The 20,075-nt window shown below is 43.9% G+C and overlaps 2 protein-coding genes across 2 annotated transcripts; one reads left to right on the plus strand and one right to left on the minus strand.

Moving 5' to 3' along the window:
- Nucleotides 1-4,226: 4,226 nt before the first annotated feature.
- On the plus strand, nucleotides 4,227-14,811 carry Klf18 (KLF transcription factor 18). Its single transcript, XM_051188331.1, has 4 exons — nucleotides 4,227-4,279; nucleotides 4,474-4,567; nucleotides 11,287-13,621; nucleotides 14,636-14,811. The coding sequence occupies exons 1-4, from the start codon at nucleotides 4,227-4,229 to the stop codon at nucleotides 14,809-14,811; spliced, it is 2,658 nt and encodes an 885-aa protein (XP_051044288.1).
- A 932-nt stretch (nucleotides 14,812-15,743) lies between these two features.
- Nucleotides 15,744-16,208, minus strand: LOC127225029 (60S ribosomal protein L26-like). The gene has a single exon (XM_051188305.1). It carries the CDS (start codon nucleotides 16,194-16,196, stop codon nucleotides 15,759-15,761), a length of 438 nt encoding a protein of 145 aa, XP_051044262.1. The 5' UTR covers nucleotides 16,197-16,208; the 3' UTR covers nucleotides 15,744-15,758.
- Between the last annotated feature and the right edge of the window lie 3,867 nt (nucleotides 16,209-20,075).

Consider the following 20,075-nt stretch of genomic DNA (forward strand, 5'->3'; position numbering starts at 1 on the left):
AGCTAGGTGAAGCGGGAGGCTGAGGCACTGTTAAGTTTAAGGCCGCCCTGAGCTACATAGTGAGACACTGTCTCAAAAACAAAACAACTGGAATGAGCTTCGGATATGGTGGCTCACTCATGTCAGTGTAATCTCAGCACTCAGGAGGCTGGGATAGTTGAATCGTAATTTAGGGGAACCTGGGCCGAGTCTTAAGATTGCCTCAGAACCAAACAGACACAGGTCCCGCAGGAGTGAGGAACCCATTGATGAGAAAAGCCAAGCTACGGCGGCATACCCCACCCCCCCTTCCAAACACATCTTTGCCTGAAGAAATGCAGTTTTCCCGGGGTGGGGAGTTTGTATTGAAAGCCTCCCTCTTTAGATTTCTCTGTTCTCTTTCTCTATTTGTGCGGCCGGTGCCATCAGCACCTTTGCACGATTAATGCAGGGGCTGGGAACCCAGGTCCGCTCCTCTGCAATAACAGTATTCACGCAGCAGTCCTCAGGTGCAACACCTAGAATAAGCTTGCTATTTTGAGATTATAATTATGATACCAAATAAATTATATCAATACATGCAAATGGAGCCGGGCGGTGGTGGCACACGCCTTTAATTCCATCATTCAGGAGACAGGCAGGCGGATCTCTGAGTCTGAGGACAGCCAGGGATGTTACACAGGAAAGCTAATGGACTTAATTTATATGTCAAAGGAAAGTAAAAGAAAATGCTTGAAAATAGATTGATCAAACACATAACTCAGAAACTTAAAAAAAAAAGAATGCTGCCGGGGTGGTGGTGGCGAATGCCTTTAGCACTGGGGAAGTAGAGAGAGGAGGATCCTTGTGAGGCCAGCCTGGTCTACAGAGCCAGTGCCAAGATAGACCCCAAAGCAATACAGAGAACCCTGTCTGGGTGGAGGTGGGGGGGGGAGAGCCAAAGTAAATTGGAAGATTACAGAACAAGCAAATTAATAAATATAAGAACAGTAAGAACAAGGAGCTGGAGAGATGGCTCAGAGGTTAAGAGCACTGGCTGCTCTTCCAAAGGACCTGGGTTCAAATCCCAGAAACCACATGGCAGCTCACAACTGTCTGTAATTCCAAGATCTGACACCCTCACACAGACATACATGCAGGCAAAACATCAATGCACATAAAAAAATCTAAAAACTTATTTAAAAAAAAAGAATAGTAAACACTGCAGTCATAAAACCAAGTTGAACTGGATATGGTAGCCCACACCTTTGATCCAGCAGCCAGGAAGCAGAAACAGGAGAATGGATTGGATCACTGTGAGGCCAGCCTGGTCTACACAGTGAATTCCAGACCAGCAGGGGCTAACTACATAGTGAGACACTGTCTCAAAATAAGTACATAAATATTAATCAATTTAAAAATTGTTTTTTTTGAGCGGAGCATTGGCAGCACACGTGTTTAGTCCCAGCACTCAGGAGGCAGAGGCAGACAGATCTCTGTGAGTTCGAGGCCAGCTTGGTCTACAGAGTGAGTTCCAGGGCAGCCTCCAAAGCCATAGAGAGAAACCTTGTCTCGAAAACAAACAAGCAAACAAACAAACAAAAAAATTGGTTCTTTGAAAACTGCCCAGACATTGCAGCAGCACTGAGTGCAGAGTCTGAAACTATATCCAAAGGCAGGATTGTGCTCCCTCCGAAATCCCAAGAGAAAGTCTTGCTAGCTACAAGAGTGGCTGGGGGGGGGCCAAGTGCAGAAAGGAAGGTGGGACCATTCAATCAGCAGAGGCAAGCTCTCCCAGAAATGCAGGCACAGAAGTAGATGCAGGCACAGACCATTTCTTATTTAGAGGTGTGACATTCTCAGACAGCATGTGGACGGAAGTCACTGCCATCATCGGACACTGCACATTGCCCAGGCCCTTCTAAACGATTCCATCATGTACACAATGTCTTAAAATGTGTTTTGTTTTTAAGATGTAATCATTATGTATGCAATGTTCTGCCTACATGTATGACTGCGAGCCAGAAGAGGGGACCAGGTCTCATTATAGATGGATGTGAGCCACCTGTGGTTGCTGGGAATTGAACTCAGGACCTCTGAAAGAGCTCTTAACCTCTGAGCCATTTCTCCAGCCACGATGTACACTACTTCTATGCTGCCCTTTTATAATAAACTGATGTGTTTTAAAATACAAATAAAATCACCCAGAATATAGAAGGACCGTTATCTAGCATAATCAAGTAAGAAATCACAAAGTGGAAAATAGAAATGCATAGATGTACAACCCAACCGTTGCATACAAGGAGATCACCCTGGACGAGGAAGAAATCTGAGATCCAAAGCTGCCATCAAGGAAAATCTCAAGACATACAAACAGCACCTTTGGCTTATCCAAATGAATAAATACTATCACCAAAACATTCCTAGGACTGAGAGTGTAATGCAGTGGTAGAATGACTGCTTAGCAAACTTGAGCCCTGAGTTTAATTCCCAAAATACATGAAGAAGGAAGGAGGAAGGGAGAGGGGGATGGGAGCAAGCTAGGAATCTGAAGCTTCAGACTGTAAGAGACCCATGCACTTAGTCTAGTTGTTCATTAGAAATGAGAAACCTATGATTTCCAACACACAATGTATAAGAATGCAATTTTGTGGCACATATAACTAAAAGATGATGGGGTGGGGCTGTGGGAGCTGATTCCCTACACTAGTGAAGTTAAGTTCCGATAGATTACATGGGACTAGGATGTTACATGTAATTTCCCAAGGAATGCATTCTACAAGAATAAACAAACAGTATAGAGTATGTGTGTGAATTCCAGATATCCATATATGGGATTAAAATTTTTTGTCACAAAAAGCCAACTAAATACAAAAGAAAATAGGAATGTGAAAAGAGAAGCCATAGGCACACACAAAATGTAACAAATGGTGGAATTACGACCCTTCTTGTCAGTAAATACTTTAAGATGTAAATGTGTTAAACTCTGTAATCCAAAAATCAGAAATCAGCAGAGCGGGGTTTTTTTTTTTTTTTTTTTTTTTTTTTTTTTTGCTTGTGGGTGTTTTGCCAGCATGCCAGAGGACAGGAGGGTGTTGGATAACCTGGGGTTGAGGTGATAAACCCCTATGTGGGTGCTGAGACTCCAACCCTAATCCTCATGGCAAGCAGCCAGTGCTTTGCTTGTCTTGTCTTGTTTTGTTTTTTGAGACAGGGAACAGCCAATGCTTTTAACCACTTGAGCAGGCCAGAAGATTATATGGACGTTTCACTACAGAAGCTAAAACATTCTAAACATTTGTGTATCTAACAAATGGCCAAATATATGAAGAAAGCCTGGATTAAGTGAAGGGAGAAATACATAAGACTATCAAAGCAGTTGGAGACAATGATACTCGGCTCTCTGTTCTGGCCAAAACAATGCTGAAAGGTGAAGAAAGCAAGCAATAGCAATAATGGAATACAAGAAAGCAAAAGAACAGAAATACAGAGACTTCTCCATGGCACAGGCCTTTAACCCAGCACTGAGGAGGCAGAGGCAGGCAGATCTCTGGGAATTCAAGGTCAGCCTGGTCTACACTGTGAAACTCTGTTTCCAAAATAAAAAAAAATAAACAAAACCCAATCAAACAAAAGCAAATCAATGGAACAACCAAGTGAAGTGACCTGACAGATTCCCCATGTTTGGACCAGAAATTGATCACATTTCCAGCTATCAAAGAGATGGAATCTTCTATTCGAGAGGATTTTTTCCTTAAGGGTTTGTCCCATGAGAGCAAAACCATTTGGGTTCCAATCTAGAAGCTATAAGGAATTCTTTAGGACCCTCATTCTCAACTTTCACATCACAAGAGGATCACGTAAAACCTACAAGATAGGGCTGGAACAGGCCAACTGCCATGGTTGCATCTGGTGAAATGGAGGGACCCCAGGGAAGTGGTCTCCCTAATGCAGCTCAGCCCTTTAATACAGTTGCTACCATTGTGGTGACCTCCAACCATAAAGTTATTTTTGTTGCTATTTCATAACTGTAATTTTGCCGATGTTATGAATCATAATGTAAATATCTGATATGCCATTCCCATGAAAAGGTGGTTCAACTCTCCAAAGGGGTCGAGACCTATAAGTTGAGAACCATTGCTCAAGGTTTCTTGGTAGGTAGATACTTGCTGAGCCAGGCTCCTCCCCCAAGGGTGGGGACAAAATGAAGCACCATAAAAGTCGAAGTCATTTCTGTTCTCCCAGTGAATTTCTACCAGTCCACGTTGATGGTTATCTACCAGCGGTTATGGTCCCAAGTCCACGAACTGGATCTGCTTTGGTAAGTCTGTGGCTTGAAATCTCTTTGGGAAAGGTTGCCTTTCCCAACCTACTCCCTAAGGTTGGGGAAGTCAGAAACGCTAGAAAGTGGGGGGAGGGGAGGTTCGGCTAATACGGAATAGTAAGGCCGGAGAATTTAAATAGGTTGTTATTTAGAGGCTCATTTGCTGAACACCAGGGCCTGCCTTCCGCCAGTCAAACGTGGTTTGTGCAGGAGACAGTGGTGTGCCTCTTCACCATCACCTTCCTGAGATGTGGCCACAGCCCAACCCTCAAGCAGGCCACAAGGGTATATAGAATAAAAGGGCAGATAAAACAGGATTAGAGTGTTCATGTTCACATACACCTCAAATCCCAGCACTTGGAGACAGGCTGTGGGTCTCTGATTTCAAAGCTAGCCTGATCTACATACAGAGCTTCAGGCCAGCCAGTGCCTGTCTCAAAATAATAGTAGTAGTTTAAAAATAACAAAACAAAAGCCAGGCATGGTAGCACACCCCCTTAGTCCCACCACTGGGGATCAAGAGCAGCCTGACCCAGTTAGTAAATTCTAGAACAGCCAGGACTATGTGGACAAACACTGTCTCAAAAAAAAATTTTTTTTTAAAGTGAATTGGTATTTTGTATGCATGTATGTCTGTGTGAGGATACCAGATGTCCTGGAACTGGAGTTACAGATCAGACAGCTGTGAGCTGCCTTGTGGTCCTCTGGAAGAGCAACCAATGCTCAAACCACTGAGCCATCTCTCTAGCCTCTTGTTTTTTTTTTTTTTTTTTTTTTTTTTTTTGTGACAGGGTCTCCAGTGGCCGTTCTGAAACTCACTATGTAGGCCATTCTAGTCTGGAACTCACTGAGATTCCAGCACCACCATGCCCAGCCTGCCTATAAAATAATTGTTTCAATAGTTCTGTACAGGGGGGCAGATCCATTTGCATGCCCAGGAAACTGAAGGTTAGAGACTGGAGCTATTACACTAGAAATTCCTCCTTCCTTCCTTCCTTCCTTCCTTTCTTTCTTTCTTTCTTTCTTTCTTTCTTTTTTTCTTTTTCACATAATCTGGATCTGGCAGGTTCTGAAAATAGTTATTGGTCTAGAGGAGCCTCCAGCCTATCCATCTGGAAAGGTAAGCATGGACTCATGGGACAGGATTAAGATACTCTCCTGGGTCTATGTTTTAATTTTTTAAAATCTTTTTGTTTTTAGAGACAGGGTTTCTCTGTACTTTTGGAGCCTGTCCTGGAACTCTTAGGCTGATCTCAAACTCAGAGATTCTCCTGCCTCTGCCTTCCAAGTGCTGGAACTAAAGGTGTACGCCACCCCTGCCTGGCTCTATTATTTTTTAAACTTTTATTTTAAAAATATTTTATTTAGCTGGCTCACAGTAGTTCCTAGTTCCAGGACTGCCAGAGCTGCTACACAAAGAAACCCTGTCTCAAAAAACAAAGCAAAAAAATAATTATTTTTAGTTTATGTGTATATCTGTCTCTGTGTATGAGAATGAGTGTAGTTGTCTCTGGAGTCTAGAAGACAATGTTAGGTTCCGCTCAATTTCCATAGACAAGGCTGGCCCAAGCTTAGAGATCCCATTGCCTGTCTCCAAAGTTCATCAATTAAAGGCATGTGCTACCACCACCTGGCCTGAAATTAACATTTGGGGAGGGGTTGGGGGAGTTCCAGACATGGTTTCTCTGTGTAGCTTTGGAGCCTGTCATGGGACTAGCTTTTGTAGACCAGGCCGGCCTCAAATTCAGAGATCCACCAGCCTCTGCTTCTCCAGTGTGCTGCGATTAAAGTCGTGCCCCACTACCGCCTGGCTCTTGTTAGGCCTTCCATTTTGTTCTGTTTTTTTGAGATAGTTTTTTCCTATGTAGTCTTTGACTGTTCTGGAACTCTACTTTGTAGACCACGTCACGTTGGCTTCCAACTCACAGAGATCCACCTGCCTCTGCCTCCTACTTGCTGGGTATTAAAGGCAAAGGTGTGTGTCACTAATCTCAGTTTGCTGTTGGCTTTGAGATAAGGTTTTCCTGAGTAGTTCTGCTTGGCCTCTTCTAGGCAGTAACTCTTCATTCCCCTCCCCCAGCCCCTCAGGCAACTCTAGTCTCCTGTGTGGCTCTGTTGAGGACCTAGAGTAAGCTAGATTTTAGTATAGTATTACCATCTGGGCCATGGCGGCTCAGGCCTTTAATCCCAGCACTCAGGAAGCAGAGGCAGGCGGATGTCTGAGTTTGAGGCCATCCTGCCTCTGAAAGGGGAAAAAAAATATCTCAGTGTTGTCTCTTTGGAACTGCTGTCTTTTTCTACACTTAATGTCCTTGCGTTCTACCCATGCATGCTGCAGCATGTCTGAGCATTTTCTTCCATTATTCATAATTCCACCTTTTAATTACCCAACCATCCGATGATGGACAGACTCCCAGATATGTTTAGTGTTTGAGTTACCATAATGTGTACAAATATGAACATAAAGGTGCAAATATTCAATTCTCCTGAGGTCTAGACCCAGAAGTGGACTCCTGTGGATGTACAATAAATCCCATTTTATGTGTGTTGTCCCATTTTTACAGCACTTGTGTCATTTTACATTTCTACAGTGTGCAAGAATTCCACTTCTTAGCTAAACAATAGTATTGATTGGCTGGTGGGGCTTGCTTGTTTAAAAACCATCTCAATAGTTGAATGGGCTCTCATTTTGTTTTCCTAAGTTGACATTGGGCATCTTTTTGCTTTGCTTGTTATCAGTGAAACCTTTGGGGTCCTTGGCTTTTTGTGTGTGGTGTTGGAGATTGAACCCAGGGCTTCATGCTAGTCCCAATAGACTCTGTTCCATCCCCAGCCTCCCATCCTTTTTGATGTACTAGGGCTTGAAGAAGGGGGCTCCATTTATGATGTAGGCAATGCTGCTCTACCACTGAGCTACATTCTCCAAACTTTTTACTGGTTTTATTATTTTTATTATTTTGTTTGTTTGTTGAGACAGGGTTTCTCTGTGTGGCCCTGGCTATCCCAGAACTCCTATAGACCAGGCTATGCCTGGCTACTTATCTATCTATCTATCTATCTATCTATCTATCTATCTATCTATCTATCTATCCATCCATCTATATCTATCTATGTTTACTTACTCCTGAGAAATAAAAGTTTTTTCTTTCACATTTGATCAAAGTACATTATAAACTTGAGTGTAAATGTCATAATGAAAACATTTCATACTTCAAATTTATGCTAATATAAAATGTGCATTTTAAAAAGAGGGGTTGCCTCTTTCTGAGTGAGAGTATAAAACAATATTGGGATGATTCTTTAATGAGCTCTAGAAGTTAAGAGGTGGAACTCCTGACAGGGTTAAACTTGCATTGTGGAAAGTTCTTTTTTTCAAGACAGGATTTCCTATGTGTAGCTTTGTAGACCAGGCTGGCCTTGAACTCAGAGATCAGCCTGCCTCTGCCTCCTGAGTGCTGGGATTAAAGGTGTGGGCCACCATCTTAAAACTTTATAACAAGATACAAATTTCATCTTTGTTTTTCACCTGTTAGCATTATGTATGTTTTGGTTATCTTAGGCTTTTCTTGAACTTTGTCAAGAATGTAAAATGCTTGACCTAGCACATAAATGGGTGACCTGGTCTTTGTCTTGTAGTATTTAAATCTTTTTTTTTTTTTCTTTTTTGAGACAGGGTTTCTCTGTATCATTTTGGAGCATGTCCTGGAACTTGCTCTGTAGACCAGGCTGGCCTGGAACTGTCTGCCTCTGCCTCCTGAATGCTGGGACTAGTGTGTCACCAATGCTTGGCTGCATTTGTAAACCTTTTAATTACACTGTTTTTTGCCAGCTACCATCATTCATGTCAGATATATATATTCCCCCAGCTTAAAAAAGGACATGGGTACTTGCCACATTATTATATTACAGCATTCTATTTTAACCTAATCCTGCCTCACTGAAGTTGATATACAGGTGGCTAGCAGATACCTGTCCTCTTCAGCTCCCTGACTTTTGGCACCCTTTATGTTGGTCTCAACCTGTCAGAAGGACCTGGGGACTGGGGTGGGGTTAAGGATTTCAGTAATGAAGACTCAAGTTTGAGTCTTGACTGAAACAGCAGCTGGAGTTTTGAGTTCTAAGACAACATTCTGGACCCTTGATCATGTATTCTTTCCCAGTAAAATAAAAACATTTTTTAGTTTTTGTTTGTTTGTTTTTGTTTTGAGACAGAGTTTTGCTAAATATTTAGCCTAGGCAGGCCTCAAACTCATCCACCTTCCTCAGCTTTCCAAGCTGGCGGTCTCAGTTGTGGGTCACATCCTGCTAAAACTATAATTTGGAATGAGAGTTGAGAGACCTGAGTCTACTTCATGTTGTTTCTTTCCTGAGTCAGAGCCACTTCTTGGTCCCTGCTTGAGACAGGGTCAGGTCAGGATAGCTGTCACCTCCTGGTGTGAGTGTGTGTTTGTGTGAGTGTGTATGTGTGTGTGTGTGTGTGTGTGTGTGTGATTATGTATCCATCCATCCCTGCTCTCCTGAAGTGCTGGGGTCACATGCAGACACCACCATGTTAGTTCTGGTTCTACTTCTGACTTACTCTCTGGATCAACAGGATGGCTAAACAGCCTCCCTCTGTGCCCCTCATCAAACAGGAAACATATTGCTATAGTTAATAGCTTTTTAGGAAGATTTAAGTTCTATATAAAATGGAAATACTAGTAACTAAGTGGGAGTATTCAGTTTTCCAAGCACTTCTGTGGCTCAACTGGACACTTCCTGTCTAGTACTCTGTAGTAATAGATGCTGTTCTACCCTATCCTGGCATGCTACAGGGCAGGAGTCATCCTGATTAGCCTAGTTCCTTCAAAGTAGACTTCACCACACTAATCAGTTCATGAAAGTCTTTTCTGAAAGTGACCACACCAGTGAATATGTACAGCCTATCTGCCCCTTCTTGTTATCCTTCCAGGGAAGGAGGGGGTCAGGGGTCATCAGTGAGCCAAACTGAAGAATGTGAGGGCAATTGGCCTTGATCTCCAACTGCCAGGGGGCAGCTAAAGTACTCACTTGCATGCTTTCTCAGCTCCCAAGCCTATGCAGACACCAATACAAGTGCATATACCTGATTTGTCCCTGCATATGTCATGGCTGCCACGGCCCCAGAACTGTGGCCTATAATGATGGTCTTCTCATTACAGTGTAGTTCTGTCCCCATGAAGGGTGACCAGATGTTCTTTGGAGCTATAATTGGATCAGGCCTGTTATTTGCCAGACCCTGGAAACCAGGAATCTGCTCCATCCCCTTCCTCACCCAGCAGTATAGTAGGTGGTGCCACATCTCTGTCTCCATTCCAGAAACAATCATTGCCTTGATAGGAACATGGTGAATGTAGGCACTGGAAACCCCTGCCCAGCCTGGGCCCTATTGGTTTGTTTGTTTATTGTTTTGGGTTTTGGAGACAATTTCTCTGTGGGCTGTCCTGGAACTCTTTGTAGATCAGGCTGGCCTTGAACTCAGAGATCTGCCTGCCTCTGCTCCACTGTGCTGGGATTAAAGGCAAGTGACACCACACTCAGCTATTTGATTTTAAACACACTCTTTTGTACTTTGTTTTTTGTTTTTTTTATTCTCTAGCCCTGGCTGTCCTGGAACTTGCTATGTAGACCAGGCTGGCCTCAACTCACAGTGATCTATCTGCCTGCCTCTGCTTCCAGAGTGCTGGGATTAAAGGCATGGGCCACCACTGCCTGACTATTTTCAAACACATTTATTTATTTATTTATTTATTTATTTATTTATTTATTTGACAGCGTTTCCCTATGTAAGCACCCAGACTGTCCTAGAACTCACTTTGTAGACTAGGCAGGCCTCAAACACAATTTTTTTTTAAACGAATGGATTTTCATTTCTATTTTATTTGTGTGAGTATTTTGTCTGCCACCTGCAGGACATCAGATCCTCTGGAACTTGAGTTACAGGTAGCTGTTGTTAGCTGCCAGTGATCTTAGCTGATGAGACATCTCTCTCAATCTTGGTCAACCTTTTTTTTTTTTTTTTTTTTTTTTTTTTTAATTAATTGCCCAAGCCAACTTGGTAGCTGTAATCCTCTGCCTCACCCTTCCCAGTAGCTGAAATTATAGGCCTGTCACATATGGGTGGCATATTTCAGTGTGCTGGCACATGTGCATGTGTGTAGGTCAGAGGACAGCTTACAGTAGTAGGTTTTCTCCACTTACCTATTCACTGTATGGGTCTCAGACTTGGCTGAGAGTAACTACTCACTGAGCCATCTTGCTATCATCCCCATCGCTTTTCATTTACCTAGAGGCTTGCCAATTTTGTTGATCTTTTTAAAGAATCAAACTTTATTTCAACCGACTTTTCTCTATTAGCTCTGCACTAAGCTTTGAGTTTATTTTATTCTGATAATTTGCCAATTGTAAATGAAGTTAGCTTGTTGGTTTGTCATGTTTCCCATCTTTTGATGCACTTGTAGCTACACTTAGGAATGTGTCACTACCTTAGTTGTTTCCTCTTTATGAACAGTAATAGTCATGACTCCTCTCTCCTGGGGTCATTGGTAGAAATGCTTAATTCCCTCAAAAGTTGTAACTGGATATTTACTAAAATCTGGAAAAGCAGGGCATTTGCAAGTTTCTGTTTAGATCTGCAGGGATTTGGGAGACATTCTTGCTGTATTTAGATCTCCATCATTGTTTGGTAGATGAGAATAGCATAGGTGCATTCTTAAGGGATGTCACTGTGTGTATACAAAGGGTGCAGTGGGCAGTCAGTTCCAGAGTCAGAAAGGCCATTTGAGAGGCAAGAAGACCCTTTTAAGTAAGAAATGATGGTGGGGTAGATTAACACTGTAAAGACTGAGAGTTGTATTAGGACTTATTGGCCTTCTAATTTTTCTTTTTAGGTCCTCACAACTGAAAATCTAGTTCCACAAAAAGCTTAACTCCATTTCCCGAACATCTGAAGAACCTAAGTTTCTCTAAATCTTCTGCCGCATAAGGACCAGGCAAGAGCCCCAGCTCAGCCTCAGGCCTGCTTACCACTCAGCTACCCCATAAAGGAGAGCTGCCATAAAAGTACAGCCCAGCATACATCATCAGCCCAGAGCATGGCTTCCTCTAGTTTCACATCTAAGGCCTCTGAATGTCCTATCCTCTGGACGGTTCTTTCTCACAACTCAACAGACCCTGGAAAAGCCCCTGCTATACCCCTTGCAGAGCCAGGTAAAGCTGTTCCTATATCCCAACAAGCTGTGTCTGCCGATCAAATGACACCCACAGCAGCAAGCTCTCAGCAGACAGATGCCAATGATACAACAGTCACAGAAAGCAAGGTAACAGTCTCCAATGAAGGCAGCCAAATAAACACCCTTTGTGATAAGCAAACTCCTCCCTACAGAAGCCAGCTAGCAACTCCTGAAGAGGACCACATGATGAACTCAAGTGGTGACCACACCCCATTGGAAGACGATCCAATCATTTCGGGAGGTGACCAAGACTTATACTTGGGTCAAATGATCATCCTCAACGCTGACCAGAATTACCATGGACATCAGAAGATGGCCCTCAATCGTGACCAGAATGTCTACAGAGATGACATGAGAACTCTCAGTGATCAGACCTACTGTAATGGTCAAATGATGCCCTTCAGTGGTAACCAGCCTGTCTACAGGAGTCATATCGAAATTGCCATGGAAGACCTGACCCATGGAGCTCAGATGATACCTCACAATGGTAACCAGGATTTCACTGAAGGTCAGAAGACAACCTCCACCAATGACTTGATCTATGGGCCTCAGATAACACCCCACAATGGTAATCAGGATTACTTTGTGGATCAGAAGATAACCCCCACCAACGAAGTGAACCATGGGGCTCAGATAATACCCCACAATGGTAACCAGGATTACTTTGTGGATCAGAAGATAACCCCCACCAACGAAGTGAACCATGGGGCTCAGATAATACCCCACAATGGTAACCAGGATTACTTTGTGGGTCAGAAGATAAACCCCACCAATGAACTGAACCATGGGGCTCAGATAACACCCCACAATGGTAACCAGGATTTCTTTGTGGGTCAGAAGATAATCTCCACCAATGAACTGAACCATGGGGCTCAGATAACACCCCACTATGGTAGCCAGGATTTCATTGGGGATCAGAAGACAACCTCCACCAATGGCTTGATCTATGGGCCTCAGATGATGCCCCACAATGGTAGCCAGGATTTCATTGGGGATCAGAAGACAACCTCCACCAATGGCTTGATCTATGGGCCTCAGATGATGCCCCACAATGGTAGCCAGGATTTCATTGGGGGTCAGAAGACAACCTCCACCAATGGCTTGATCTATGGGCCTCAGACAACACCCCACAATGGTAATCAGGATTACTTTGTGGATCAGAAGATAACCCCCACCAACGAAGTGAACTATGGGGCTCAGATAATACCTCACAATGGTAACCAGGATTACTTTGTGGGTCAGAAGATAAACCCCACCAATGAACTGAACCACGGGGCTCAGATAACACCCCACAATGGTAATCAGGATTACTTTGTGGGTCAGAAGATAACCCCCACCAATGAAGTGAACTATGGGGCTCAGATAATACCCCACAATGGTAACCAGGATTACTTTGTGGGTCAGAAGACAATCTCCACCAACGAACTGAACCACGGAGCTCAGATAACACCCCACAATGGTAGCCAGGATTTCATTGGGGATCAGAAGACAACCTCCACCAATGGCTTGATCTATGGGCCTCAGATAATACCCCACAATGGTAACCAGGATTACTTTGTGGGTCAGACGATAACCCCCACCAACGAAGTGAACCACGGGGCTCAGATAACACCCCACAATGGTATCCAGGATTTCATTGGGGGTCAGAAGACAACCACCAATGGCTTGATCTATGGGCCTCAGATGATGCCCCACAATGGTAGCCAGGATTTCTTTGTGGGTCAGAAGACAACCTCCACCAATGGCTTGATCTATGGGCCTCAGATGATACCCCATGATGGTAACCAGGCTCTCTGCAGAAGTCAGAGGACAACTCACTGTGGTGATCAGACCTTTTATGGAAACCAGATGCCCTATGTGGACAGATTTTCATATATTCCAAATTCTCACTTGGCCCAAGGACAACCTCCAGAATGCTTTTCAAGCTTTCCTTTGGGTCAAAGAAATCTGGATGGGAAGGAGGACCTCAGGACTCCAACTCCTCAGGTGCAGAAGAACAATCGGAAGTCCCACGTGTGCAGTTACCAGAACTGTGGACAGGCATATTCAAAATCTTCCCACCTCAGAGCCCATATGCGCAAACACACTGGTGAGTGAGGGTCTGTCTATATGGGGGTTGGGGGTAAGTGGCTACAGGTCTGTGCTTTTACAGGCCTTTGATATTTGAGATTATTGTCACGTCCTGGAAGTCTGGGAGCACAGGAGACCCTGGGGAAGATTGTCAAGTTTGAAGGCGGCGGGGGCGGCGGGGGGGCGGCGGGGGGCGGCGGGGGGCGGCGGGGGCGGCGGGGGGGGGCGGGGGCGGGGGGGCGGCGGGGGCGGCGGGGGGCGGCGGGGGGGCGGCGGCCTTCAGTCCCAGCACTCGGGAGGCAGAGGCAGGTGGATCTCTGTGTGAGTTCAAGACCAGCCTGGTCTACAGAGCTACTTCCAGGACAGCCTCCAAAACCACAGAGAAACCCTGTCTCCAAAAGCCAAAAAAAAAAGTTTTATATTAGTAGCTCAGGCCCCAAGCCAGTGTCAGACTGGGCTAGCCTTATATGGTGTGCTACATGATGGGATAAGTGAGGTGTTATTTTGGTCCCTTGTGGAGGTTTATGGGTTTAAATACTCCCACCTGAGCCACCAAGTACCTAAGACTGTTGGCATATGCTCACCTTAGGCATTTCACTCGACCTCTGAAGGGAACTCTTCTTGGACTCTTCCTTCTCTATTCCTTCATTGGCTTTCTTGCTCAGTCCTTTCTCACCTCCTTTGCCTCTTGCTGTTTTTTGTTTGCCTTTTTGGTTTTTTTTCGAGACAGGGGTTCTCTGTGGCTTTGGAAGCTGCCCTGGGACTAGCTCTTGTAGACCAGGCTGGCCTCTACCTCTCGAGTGCTGGGCCTAAAGGCATACCTTACCACTGCCCGGCCCTCTTGCTGTTTTTTTCTTCCTATCCTTCTTCAAAGGTTTCTTCTTGTCTTTCCAATTCATGTTTCTCTCCAGCTATTCTTTTTCATACTTCAGCCTCCTTTCTCCATGTTCTTTAGCCTTGTCCTTGATTACTGTCAGGACCCCTGACCCACCTTTCCCTGGGTGTACCAAGCCTCTCTTTCTCTCTGGTTCAGGAGAGAAGCCCTACAAATGCAACTTTCCTGGATGCTCGTGGAAATTCTCCCGCTCAGATGAGCTCAACCGACACAAGAGAAAGCACACTGGGATGAGGCCCTACCCGTGTACGAAGTGCAACAAGAACTTTGCACGATCAGATCACCTAAGGAACCATGAAAAAATGCACAAGTAGTTTCCTCCCAGCACTGAAATCCATCAGGCCATAAAGACATCCCAGCACTCGGGAAGCAGAGGTAGGCAGATCTCTGGGAGTTTGAGACCAACCTGGTCTACAAGAGCTGTTCCAGGACAGCCTCCAAAGCTCATAGCTACCCCCAAAGGAACCCTGTCTCAAAAAAGGTTCATGTAAATTTCTTCTGTGAAGACATTGTTTGAGACCAGGTGGGGCAAAAGACCTTTAAACTCCGTGCTTAGGAGGCAGAGAGTCTCCAAGTTTGAGACTAGCCTGGTCTATGTGTCTGTTATCAATGAATAAATCACCAGATCCCATCGCTGTGACTCAAAGTTAACTCTGTGTGTGTGTGTGTGTGTGTGTGTGTGTGTGTGTGTGTGTGTGTGGTGACTTTTGGGAGTCAGTTGTCTAGGGGGTAGAACTCTGATGGCAACTGCTCTTCTTGCCAACCTGTCTCATGAACTTTATTTACTTGGAATTGTTATTTACTTGCTTGGTCGGTTTGGTTTTTTTGTTTGTTTTTTGTTTTTTGAGACAGGGTTTCTCTGTGTAGCTCTGGCTGTCCTGTAAACCAGGATGGCCTCAAAGTCAGAGATCCACCTAATATACTTTAAGACAACTTGTATGAATTTTTTTCTTTTAAAAAAAAAAATCACCAGCCAGCCGTGGGTGGTGCAGACCTTTAATCCCACCACAGTCTCCAATACAGAGAAACCCTGTCTCAAACAAAACAAAACAAAAACAACAAAAGAAAGTCACCCATACAGTAGATATCCCTGATGCATCTGTTTCAGTAAACCATTGGAAATTATGCAAATAGTTACTGACCTTATCTGGTTTTTATTTAAATATCACTTATTTTAAAATGGCCAAAGTAATACTTTTTTTTTTTTTTTTTTTTTTTTTTACTTAAACAGTCTTTAATGAAATCTGTGTATGAGACGCCCCTACTCCTGCATCTTCTCATTCGGTTCTTCCTTGTATTTGCCCTTCTCCTTTCCTACTTGTTGAGACTTGGCTTTCCTTTCCAGGATCTTCTTGCGGTCTTTGTCCAGCTTTAGCCTGGTGATAACCACCTTGCTGGGGTGGATGCCCACATGGACAGTTGTGCCATTAGCCTTTTCTCGCTGTACTCGTTCAGTGTAGATGACATATTTCTTCCTGTACACCTGGAACACTTTGCCAATCTGCTGACCTTTGTAGTGTCCTCGGACAACCTGAACTTCATCATCCTTTTGAATGGGCATAGATCGAACATTGTACTTCAGTCTCAGCTCTTTGGAAAGAGGGGAAGACATGATCTTCCTCCGAATGTGAGACGGTGCATTGAAATGCCGTTTGCGGTTCTTGCTTCGGTCAGAAGTCACGAAGGGATTGAACTTCATTTTGGCGGCTGCGATCCCCCAAAGTAATAAATACTTTTAAGAATACCAGGGGAATTGTATCATATGAATAACCTACAGTGAGATCAAGTCTTTGAACTTCCGTCAGATATTATGTTAGGCAAGCAAACAGGACTCTACCCTCTACTGCATTGAGGTTACTGTCTTAAAAGTTGTCAGTATTTTCTTTAAGGTTTTTACTTTTATAATACTTATGATCTTCTTGGAAATCCTGGGGTGTGGGAAAGTTAAGCACCTGGTGAGGGGAATGTGAATGCCAATGAATGTTTACACTACCCAGGGGTGAGCCAGAGCTCCTGTGCTTCTCAGTCATAAGTAGAGCACAGAAGTGTTTTAAGGGAAAGATCCCTGAACAAAATTTAAAAGGTTCTTAGAAATTACTGTTGCTAACATGACCCACAAATAAAGAAAATATTCAAAAAACTGTTGAGGTATATTTGTTATAATTAAAAAAAATAAAGTATTTCCTAGTCCTTTCTAAAAAATAAAAATAAAAAGTATATCAGGGGAAATTCAAATGTCTTTTCTGTAATAATATGAATTGATTGCAAATTCTTAATTTTTCTGTTTTTTTATTTCAAGACAGATAAATTCTATCTGTAACTTTGGAGCATGTCCTGCGCTCTTTGGAGCCTGTCCTGTGCTCTGTAGACCAGGCTGGCCTTGGACTCATAGAGATCCACCTGCATCTGCATCCCAAGTGCTGGCATATATTACCACTGCCTGGCTTGACTGCAAATCCTTGTGCATCAAATAATTACCTTTAATCATGAAAATTATTATGATGAAGATTGTGGCGATGGCTGATAATGACCCTAATGATTATGGTTATAGTGATTACAATAGTTATGATTATGATGAAGTAGAGTTGTATCTTCTGACCTTTTTGTAGGTCCTGGAGATCAAAGTCAGGGCTATGGGGTTTGTTTACCTTTTTCTACTGGGCCCTGTTGTTAATCTTGAAAACTATGCCTAGAAACATACAGTTGGCATATTCTATACAACTGGTATGTTAACTTTGTTTAAATAAGCAGAATTGTTAATAAAAAAAATTATCACCCAAGTAGCAAGCCAGGAATGGTCTTGTGTGTGATTGTCTTGTGTATTCCTGTAACCCAGCTCTGTGGGTCGGGGGATCTTAGAGACAAGGAGTGCTGGATGCTAGCCTAGCTTTAAAAAAGGCAGGCTGCAGGTTCAGAGAGAGATCCTGTCTCAAAGGAAAAAGTACATCATGAGAAAGGACGCCAGTGTCAACACAGGCACTGATACATATGAACACACCACACACACAAGATTTTCAAGTGGGCCAGACATGGTGGGAGTCATTCTAGGTTCTGTCCAGGATATGGGAACTGCGTCTTTGGGCCTTAAGTTTTATTTATTAGCTTTCTCTGTGTTTGCAGATACATGTGTGGATATTAGGAAACAGCTCTTGGGAGTTGTACCTTTTGCCACCATAACTACCGGGCAAGTGAACAAGCACCTCCACCCATGGAGTCATCCTCTATGATTTGCCTGTTATGTGTCCTTGCCTGGGCTTGTGTTACAAGTATGTTTTTTCTCCGCTGGCTGGACCCACCACAGCACCAGCCCCAATTAACACACAGAGACTCTGTATTTGATATAATGCTGTTGGCCAGGTACTAGCTTCTTATTGGCTAGCTCTGTCTTAATTATTAACCCATTTCTATTAACCTAATTATTTCCACGTGGTCTCATCTTACCAGAGAGTCTGCTCTCCCCCATCTCTCCATGTTGACTCCTCCCTACTCCTTCTTCTTTCCTCCTTGTCTCCTAGCCCCATCTATCTTGCTTTCCTATTGGCCAACAGTGCTTTATTCATTAACCAATATGAGAAACATATTTACAGAATGACATCTCCCATCAGGCTTGGTTTATTATTCTGATGGTTTTTTCTGTCTTCACTAGCTAAGTTCAAGAATTTGAGGGTCCTCTGTGAGGTCTGGCTTTGACTCCCATTTGGCCTCCCTATTTCCTAAAAAAAGATCTGGGCCATGTGGATGTCTGGTTCCTGCTGTTGCCAGAAACCATGGTCTCTTGTCACTGACTGTACAGGTCAGGACAGCTTGTTTTGCAGTGGTATCACAGTTGAGAATGAGAGACACAGAAGGCCTCTGTGACAACCTCTCCCGTTTCCTGCCTCCTCCACCACAAAAAAGAAAGTCTAGTCAGAAAGCCGTTGAAGAGAACTCTTAAAATTTGTGATAAGGCCAGGTGGTGATGGTGCCTTTAATCCCAGCTCTCTGGAGGCACAGGCAGGGAGATCTCTGTGACTTTGAGGCCAGCCTGGTCTACAGAGTTAGTTCCAGGGCAGCTTCCAAAGCCTCAGAGAAACCCTGTCTCTCGAAAAACAAACAGAAAAGAAAATGTGATAAGGATGCTGAAGTGTAGCTCTTAACAGTTGATAGGTCTGGCAGGGGTGGGGATAGGGAAGGGTTCAGTTTTCCAAGGGGCTGCCCACTGGAAGTTTGACCATGCTCCAGTGAGTATATAGGCAACACAAAATGGACTTGGTATTTCTTCCTTCTCTTTGGGGGAGGGGGAACACAAGAGTGAGGAGGTGGGCCTGGGAGGACTGGGAATTCAATGTGGTGGGGTGCACTATGTGAAATTCTCAAATAAGAAAAGGTCTGGGTAAGGTCCAGTGTCTTCTAGTTCACCCACTTCTTCGTGGTGCTTTTCCCTGAGAGACCTTAAAAGGGGTCAAACCAACCCACTCATTACAGAGCCACCATAGTTAGACCTGTTGGGGACCAAGTGGCATCTTAGTCTTCTCTTTAAAGCATGAAATAATATAGTATGTTGTGAGTATTAAAAAGAAAAATGAACATCTTGGGGCTAGAGAAGTGGATCAATGGTTAAGAGCACTGGCTACTCCTCCAGAGGGCCTGGGTTCAATTCCCAGCATCTACACGGCAGCTCACAACTGTAACCCCAGTGCCAGGGAAACTGGTGCCCTCACACTGACACAACATGTAGGCAAACACCAATGCATGTAAAATACATTTTAAAGAATAAACATTTATAAGATCCCATCAGCCAGTATTGGGCATCAGCCACCCAGGACAACAGCCTTGGACTTACTGCCACACAGTTAAACAAAGGTCAAAACAAAGTATGATTTCCAGTGTTTATTCTCCACGGAAACCAAATGAGGCAGAGGAGGAGGAAGCCTCTCCCTGCCCTTGAATAAAACAAGGAAAAGCAGGGTAGGAGTGGGGGAGTCTGAGTCAGACAGGAGGCTCGGGGAAGAGATACCTTGACTGTGCAAATGAGGCAACAGGTGGGTGGAGGAATACTTCAGTTCATGAGGGACCAGCTGGTGGCTAATGCAGGACAGTTCTCTGATGGAGTTGGACAGACGCAGTTTGTCTCCCTTTCTCACAAGAATAATTAGAATGCCCTCAGGACAAAGCATCTGGATAAGCGGGAATGATCAAAACAAACCAGGCTTGTTTTCTGTAACAGAGCCCCAGACCTTAACACAACTGACTCCATATTGGAAATATCATCTGGGCTGTAAAACTCAGCACATAGACAGTACCACTTGCCAAGATAAAAACAAAGACCTAATCCATCAAATTCCATAGTTAAGGGGAAGGTCTCTAAATGTACTAATGTTCCTTTTGAGCTTCTGTAGTTTTGTGTCTGGCTGACTGTTCTTGTTAACTGAAGTATGTTAACCCAGGACATGCTTTTTTGTGCTTAACCGCTCCGGGCTACACTGGGATTCCAAATACCTAGTGTAGTCCTCAGATGGCTAATAAAGACTTTCTGCTGATTTAAATCTATCTGAGCTGTCTTCTCTGGTGGACACCACACAACATTTCTGGAAGTTCC

This window comes from Phodopus roborovskii, unplaced genomic scaffold, assembly GCF_943737965.1.
Source record: "Phodopus roborovskii unplaced genomic scaffold, PHOROB, whole genome shotgun sequence".
Lineage (NCBI taxonomy): Eukaryota > Metazoa > Chordata > Mammalia > Rodentia > Cricetidae > Phodopus > Phodopus roborovskii.